At 30.2% G+C, this 8,577-nt stretch overlaps 1 protein-coding gene across 1 annotated transcript in view; it reads left to right on the forward strand.

The window, feature by feature from the left end:
* The window catches only part of LOC136969506 (cell growth regulator with RING finger domain protein 1-like), a 28,940-nt gene extending 20,724 nt beyond the window's left edge, over positions 1-8,216 (forward strand). The window contains exon 6 of the mRNA XM_067263679.1: positions 7,684-8,216. Coding sequence (XP_067119780.1) covers positions 7,684-8,001 — 318 coding nt within the window. The 3' untranslated portion in view covers positions 8,002-8,216. The remainder of the gene's footprint in view (positions 1-7,683) is intronic.
* Positions 8,217-8,577: the final 361 nt, after the last annotated feature.

The raw sequence follows: 8,577 nt of genomic DNA on the forward strand, positions 1-8,577 counted from the left end.
CTTCGTCATACTGTTGTCTAGAGTGTACTCTATGAGATGTTCAACTGAATAAGTAATTGTTATGGAATATATACCAGTGACATAACCTATAACAGGGGTGGCCAGACTCTTTAGAACTTGAGCCATATATTGAAAACAGAATTCGTTGAAGAGCCGCATATACATATATACATATTTTTCCACAGCAATTCATTTAAATATTTATAAAAAAAAACAACACTTTAGCTATTATTTCATTTTATATTATGTTTTATAATACAATATAATTTTTTTTAATAATAAATTATAATTGCTGTATTAAGTAGCATAATCTAAATTTAAAAACCAAAAAATGCTAAAACGTTTCCTAGTTTCAATTGTCAATAAGGAAATATAAATTTCAAAACTATTAACGTTATAGAAATTGTTATTCATTATATATTCATTTTTAATGTTGATTTGGATAAATAAGCATTATAATTATTTTTTTTCAATTAATGTTTTTACGTAATATGATATTTAATAAATATTACATTTATTTTTCAATAAATAATGTATAACGTTGCCATTAGGGATTGCAATTGCTGGATCCCTCATCCAGCAATCCAGCTGGATCCAGCGCATTCTTCGGCCTGCTGGATCCGTAAATACTCAATTAACTTTCTAAATAATTGCGCAAAAGTCTACGTTGTCGTGTTTCCGCTTTGCTAACTATTAGACTGCTACTAATTACTTACTAATTACTTACTCACTACTTTACTAACACTAATAATTAAATTACTTATAAATAAACTATACCTTAATCAATCTAGCAAAATTTAATAAAATAATAACGTATTCAATCGCTTTTAACGATCTTCCTCAGTTACAAAAAAAAAAAAAAAAATACAACATTAACTATAGAACATAAAATGTGTTTCGAATAAATATAAAAATAATAGTGCTTAATTACATCCCATTTTTTTTATACAAGATACATAGATGTACTGCCAGGTCTGATAATTTTCGTATTGTATATCGACGTAATCCCACTGTTAAGAAACCATTAAAAAAAAAAGCGGATTGGAATTCAACAACTGGTATGTATTCGGTGCCTTTACACAACCAACGTTTCAATTCCAAGCTTGTTTATGTGGGTGCAACGATGCGCAGTTTAAAACAAAGGCTCAAGATCAGAAATATACAATCAGTAAGAACCTTGACAACACTGCGCTGGCATCATACGCAAGACAGAAGGATGTTAACGTCCAATGGGATCAAGCGGCAATTATAAAAACGACGACGAATAGGCAAACGGTCAAACATCTTGAGAGATTGGAAATCTGCAAGGCGCACATGACAACTGGTTGTATAAACCATAGAGATGCGGACTCATTGTCTACCGTGTGGAGATCCTTTTACATTAATTAATGTTATTAACGGACAATGCTGGTTTCGTTGTTATATCTTATATACAGTAATACCCCGAACTTATGCGATAGGTGAGACCGAGCGATAACCGCGTAAGTCGGGGGTATAACTTCGCATATAAATACATACAAATTATTTTTAATTGGGGCCAGAGACTAAAGAAAACAAAAATTTAGAAAAAAAATGTTTAATAAAATCTTAGATAATATAATTTGTTATACATATGTATTATTAAAATCGTAAACCGAAGTTATTTTGTTATAGAAGGCTTCCTAAAATCTAACAAATTCATCTGACGGCTCAAAGATTTTTTTTTCTCCCGCAAAATTTCCTCGTAGCATGCTAATAATTTTTTTATTTCTCGTTTTGTAAAAGAAATGCGCTCTTCATTGGAGTCTATATTTTCTAAAATTTGTAACCTCTTTTTAATTAAACTGAGGCCTTCTGTCAAGTTTCCAACCATCATTCGATCATCTGATTGAACTGGGTCTAAAGGATCAAGTTTTGCCAATTTACAAATTTTTATTTTTGTATCGAAGTCTTTGGAATGTAAAGTTAACATTATTAAAGATGGAGTTTTTCTTTTCTTGTTTGATGCAGAAGAATCAGTTCTACTTCGTTTGGATGACACAGTAGAGTCTCAAGTCTCCGTAGATATAACAAACAGAAATAAATAAGACAAAATAAATTGTAGCTATGCGTCGATTCCGCGCGACACGTCCGAACCTATAAGCTGAACAATAGTTTGGGGGGAGTGAGTAATCAAGGGTTGCGTGGCGCTCAAACAAAAGACGAATCCTCGAGATTTGAAAATCGCGTAACTCTGGGTTCGCGTAAGTCGAGGTATTACTGTACAGGGTGTTTTTTTTAAACTGACGGTACTCAGAGACATCTGTAGAGCAATCTAACATCCGGACTGTCGCCAAATTTGAGAGAATGACTAAGGACGACATGGGAAAGAGATTCCGCGAAGAAAAAAGTAGTACCCAAATTTGCCGGTAGGGGTGGATTTGGCGCTGTTGTAGCGAAACAGCTAAGAATCTGCATAAAATCCAGCTGCAATTAACAAACACACGAATAAATAATCAGACAGAGGTTTCAGTGTAATAACGAAAGTTTAATTAATCAGCAAATAACCTTCTCCCTTCTTCAATGTGATCACCGTCCTGCTGGACAACTCATTGCATCCTGAACACCGTGTTCTCTATGGCCGAACGTAACATGTCCGCAGGAATGTTCATCACAGTTCGAGAAATGTTGTCCTTCAAAGTCATCAAGTTTGGGACACTACTAAGATAGACCTTGGACTTTAAGTAACCCCACAGGAAAAAGTAACATGGGGTTAGATCCGGAGATCGAGGCGGCCATGCAAGTGGAAAAAAGCGACTGATGACCCTTTCTTCAGTGAAGTGCTGGTAGCTTTTTCACTACAACAGCGCCAAATCCTCCTCTACCGGCGAATTTAGGTACTACTTTTTTCTTCGCGGAATCTCTTTTCCATGTCGTTCTTAGTCACTCTCCCAAATTTGGCGACAGTCCGGCTGCTAGATTGCTCTACAGATGTTTCTGAGTACTGTCAGTTAAAAAAAAAAACACCCTGTATATATTTTTTCCGCTATATATTTTGTTTATTTATCTATATTTTGTTCGTTTGGGCGTTTTCCGTGAATTTTCATATTTATTCCAAACACATTTTGTGTTCTATATTTAATGTTCTATTTTTTTTGTAACCGAGGAAGATCGTTAAAAACGATTGAAAACGTTATTATTTTATTAAATTTTGCTGGATTGATAAAGGTGTAGTTTATTTAACTTATTCTACCTCCAGTACATAGTTTTATATACTTATAAATAACTACAGACTAATATGTAGAGCCTATATATGAAAACTGGTAAGACTGATAGCCACCTAGCCACTGATTATTTGTCCTTACATTATTATAATATATTAATATAAATTAATCAGTAGAATTACCCTTGCTATTATTTAACTTAAAGATTACATTAAATGTTTAGTTAGAGATAATTAACTTTATAATTATAATCTATCTCAAGTGTTAAACCGAAAAAAGTTAAGTTTACTACCTAAATGTGTAAGAAGTTTTACTGATTTATAGTGACCAGTCTAAATAATAAAAGCTTCTTAAGTATTTTTTAGACAGATAATACTATTGCACCAAAAATACATCCATGCTGGATCCGTGCTGGATCCAGCTGGAATGATTTCAATCCAGCAAAAATCCAGCTGGATTCAAAACACTGCTGGATTGCAATCCCTAGTTGCCATATTTTGACTTTTTTATTTCAAACAATATATTATTTATTTTATATTATCCAGGAATCATACATAAAAAATAATAAAAGCAAAATTAAAATAAAAACAAATTTGGTATAAATTTAAGTATCTTGCAGTGAGCCACAAGTATACTAGAAAAGAGCCGCATGTGGCTCAAGAGCCACAGTTTGGCCACCGTGGACCTATAAGATAACCGAAAAAAGAATGGTAGTTTGTGATAAGTACCTGCAAGATGTCTGGCATATGGATACAATATGGTTTATTTCCAAAACGTTTAAATTAAATTAAAAGTATGATGTACTTTTGTCATACTACCAGATATCCTGAGATGTAATGCTGATTGAAGAGGCCTGAAACGCATCTTGGCAAATAAGAAATTCCCAAATAAAAGTTGTTGATAAAATTGCCAAGAGTCTGTAGATGCACCTAGTAGTGATAACAAATTAATCCCATTTGATATTTCAGAATGTACTGAAGATATTAAGTAGTTTTCAGAGTTATTATATAGAAAAGGAAATTTATCAGTAATTTATCAACTTTCAAAATGCAAATTTAAATGTGTAATAATATCAATTAAAAGTGAATTAGTATGCAGAAAATAGGAGTAAACTAAAAGTGAGAGATACAGTCAAACTTGTTTTTATGTGGTCTTTTTTTGTATGATTTTTTATGCGATTTTTTTTTTTTTTATTTGTGCAGTTTTTTTTGTGCAGTATAGTTGGTGACTAGTCTCGTGTTTTGTCATGTCTCACGTTAACTTATTATAGCATAAATGAACTTATTGTAGTAATATTATTGCATGAATATGCGAAAAATGAAATAATTTAATTTTTAAGTCAACAAAACATCACCTGGACAAAAATATGTAAAACAGACGATAGACAAGACGATGCAGTCAAGTGCTGACATCTGTTGTCAATAAATTCTACGTGTGTTTTAATTACGTTAATTAAACCTTCAAAGTGCTTTCACATTCCTGGACCATTAAGATAAGATTCATTTCAAAGTGTAAATTGAAGCTAAATGTACTGTATTATTTTTTCTATTTAGATATAAAATTTTAGGATTTTGATTTTATGTTTAGACATAATCCCTGAAAATGAATAAGGGCAAAAACAAAGCAAAGAGGAAGGTAATTTCCTTAGAAACTAAGACTACGATTTTAAAACGAGTTATTTTCTATGTGAGACTTTTTTTATGCGGTCCCTATCCACCGCATGAAAACAGGTTTTGACTGTACATGTGTGTGTCTTTTGATAGTTTTCAAAAAAAATCAATGGCAGGTGAATATGACTGCAGCATGAAAAGGGATTTTCATCTGTTTTTAAAAATGCATTTGGTAAGTTTATACAAAAGAAAAGTTGTTAGATGAGTTTGTGATTGATAACCTAGTTATTTGCAAAAAAATAACTAGGTTATCTGCTAAATAGATGTTTGTTTTTCTTGAATATTTTTCTGATCTAATACATCAGTGGTGTTAGTTTTGATTTTTTTTTTCCCGTCATATTGGATAGTTACTACTTAATTGCTGTTCAGTATTGTTTATTTTTCTTTGTCAGATAGACTTATGATTTGCTTTGATTGTTTCTATCTGTAGTTGTATTTTTAGTCCTTAGCATGTCATCACAGTAGCTACATCTGCAGCATAAACAAATATATGTATATTTGAGTGTGTTACATCTGTAGTTTAAGCATAAGATTTTTTTTGTTTTGATGCAATAATTTTTGGTATTATGTCTGAATAAGACCTATATACTCTAATAGACTTTTAATATGTCTATCTTCATTAAGTTGAATATCTTGCTGACTCTAATTTAATTTTTGTCCCAACATAAACTCAATCAGTTTGTGCATTTGAGTCAAAAGTTTTGAGGATGCATTTTGCTACTAATCTATTGTTCCTGTGAATTAAAGCAAATATAACAGTAATTCATATTTTACTTTATCCAAAATTATACAAATTATTGTCATATTTTCAAGGGAACAGACTACATTAAGGTAAATTTGGAATTAAAACCTTTTAATTGTGTACACTTGATAAAATTACATTTACATATAAAATTACTTGACATGTCTAAGCCACAATGCAAAAGTATAAAAAAAAATTTAGAACTTTCATGCCTAAAGTAAAAACTTCATTCATAAATGTATTAGGATAAATTAGCCAATTAAATGTAAGCTTCTGCCTAACCCACAAATACTGATCTTAGTAAGTTAGACAATGTCCAAGCTAATATTAAATTGTTTGTAGGTTGTTATCATTTTTTCCTCCTCATAACTGGCATACTATTATATTGGCAACCAGATGTTTGCAATTCAACTGCTTAAATGGAGGTCATATGTTGTTTAGCAGTTGCTCACTCTTAGTCAGATACTATTAAATGTGTCATTGTTGTCTTCATTTTGCTCTGCAAATCTTACTGACATGGATTGTCCTATAAGAAACTTGTGCTCCTGAAGTTCATTTATGGTTTGTGAAGTTATTGGATTGGTCATTCAGCATTTTTACAATAAAAAGAATTTACATATACATAGAATCAAACATTATTTGCATAATGACGGTGTACCCAAGATAAGAAAAGACTCAAAACATTAATTTTTTGTACATAGTCTTAAACTTCAAAATCTACATATAATTATAAAAAAGAAAACTTAAAATTGAATAATTAGTTTGACAGCATTTAAAGCTTTCAAATATCAAATGAACAGCTGGATTACTTTATTGGGCTATTAAGGTTAAATAATTTTGTAGGAGGTAGGCATGTAGACTGCCATCTCTTGGAGATGGCAGTGTACAGTACATGCCTACCTCCTACAAAATTACTTACAGCCTTAATAGCCTTAGTAATTAATTTTGCCTTAATAGCAATAAAGGAATTCAGTTATTTGTTTGATATTTGAAGTAATTATTGGGTTGGTTGTATTTATTACAGTATATTCAAAACTTTCAAATTACTTTTAAAAACTAATTAGTTAAATAATTTTAAACAAACTTACAAATTTATCAGAATAAAAATGAGTACCCCCCAGTGGTGATATGGATAAAACCACCGAACTATAAATGATATAAAAATATAACATAATATAATAATAATGTTGTCCTGGCCATTGTATTTATTAATTGATGATGATTATGATATAAAAATTATCATCAAATCACAAGAGACAAAAACTTTGATCTTTACTTGTATAATTGTTCTAATATAGCATTTATAAGATGGAAACTTTATCCTTTGTTTGTTAATTATTTAAAATGAGTAATATATTATGCTTTCTTTGCTTTAAATAACAATATTTAACCTTTCAGATTCTTTGCTGTGCTCTTTAGCACAGCAAAGAATGTAAAAAGCATCAAGATTGAATCTTTTCAGTGGTGCTGCAGAGCAATGTCTTAAATGTTTATAGGACATTTTTTGTATCCCCTATACCTCTAGAACATGCTGTAAAAATATTGCTACAACTTCACAGAACACCTTGTAAATAAAACATAGGTCCAGTTCTATCATAAGTAATGTGTCAAAATATATTTATAGACTGGCTTACCATATGCTGTGGGCCAGCATAAGGGCTCCTACCTGCTTTGGGCCTCTGTGCAATTGCACAGGTTGTACCAATGGTGGTTAAGTCACTGACCCAAAGGCTATAGTTTAGGAATCACTGCCTTATACCATCAATACAATTTAGAATAAAAATGAATTGTCAAAATTTTTCAATCTGGATTTAAGCACAGGTTTTACTTAATTGATAATTAATAGTAGTCAAATTTTTTAAATTTACAATATATCTGAAGGTTATCAGCAGTTGTAAATTAGAATGTGATGACAAATACAATAATATGAATAGACAGACTTTTTAAAAGACAATAAATTACTCTCTTGCATTAAAAAGTTAATTTATAGTTATGTAACTATAAATTTATTAACATTAGTTATTTGTAGTTAAATAATTACTATTAAATATCTGCAATATTATAGTAATATATACATTTTCTCTTTCAGCAACTATATATGTCTTCAGAGATGACATATAACACATCTAATCAGTGTGAAGTGATTGACTCTAGTTGTGTGATATGTCAAGTTTTACCAGTTACAAGAGCATTATTACCTTGTAGACACACTTGCGTATGTCATCGTTGTTTTTCTAGACTGGATAAATGTCCTATATGTCGATCTATGATACAATCATATTTTTGTATTCAAAATGAAAACTATCCTATTCCTTCTGATGAAGTGGAATTGAAACATCCTTTAACTATAAGTCAGAGGTGGGAAAATTTTAATGACAGACTTAATGCATGGTTAGGATTTACATAATTTATATTGCTGGAAAAAACTTAGTTTAAAAACTTATTTATTTAACATTAACAAAATACTTGAAAATAATTTTTTGTGTGTGAAATATAAAGTTGTGATAAACATTTTAAGATTAAATAACAAAATTATTTAAATAGTCTTTCAAATTTATTTTGAAACAAAATATTGTATTGAAAACTTTTTATGGATATAATAAATTTATTTAATGATATGTTCTTAACTTATTGAATATGTAACAGTTAAGTTTTTTACTTTCTAAAAAAAAAAATTAAGTCAAAATATTTATTACTATATACAATAAAACCTGAATAAGGTTTTATTGTATATAACAGTAGCCTGTCTAAATGGAAAAGAAACTTTGGAATAAGTCAGTTTTCTATGTTACATTTTATTATAAGCCAAAACTAATCCACTGTGGAAATGAAAAAGATTTTTGGATATGAAGAATGTAATTGAACCTGAATAAAGCAAAAAATTAAGATTTCATTTTAGACAAAAATTATCTCTAGCTATAATGGTGACTGCAAAACATGACAAATTATTCATTCAAAGAACAAGTATGGACTTTTTCAGAGA

Source organism: Centruroides vittatus, unplaced genomic scaffold (genome assembly GCF_030686945.1).
Source record: "Centruroides vittatus isolate TY-2023 unplaced genomic scaffold, ASM3068694v2 contig_18, whole genome shotgun sequence".
In the NCBI taxonomy this organism is placed as follows: domain Eukaryota; kingdom Metazoa; phylum Arthropoda; class Arachnida; order Scorpiones; family Buthidae; genus Centruroides; species Centruroides vittatus.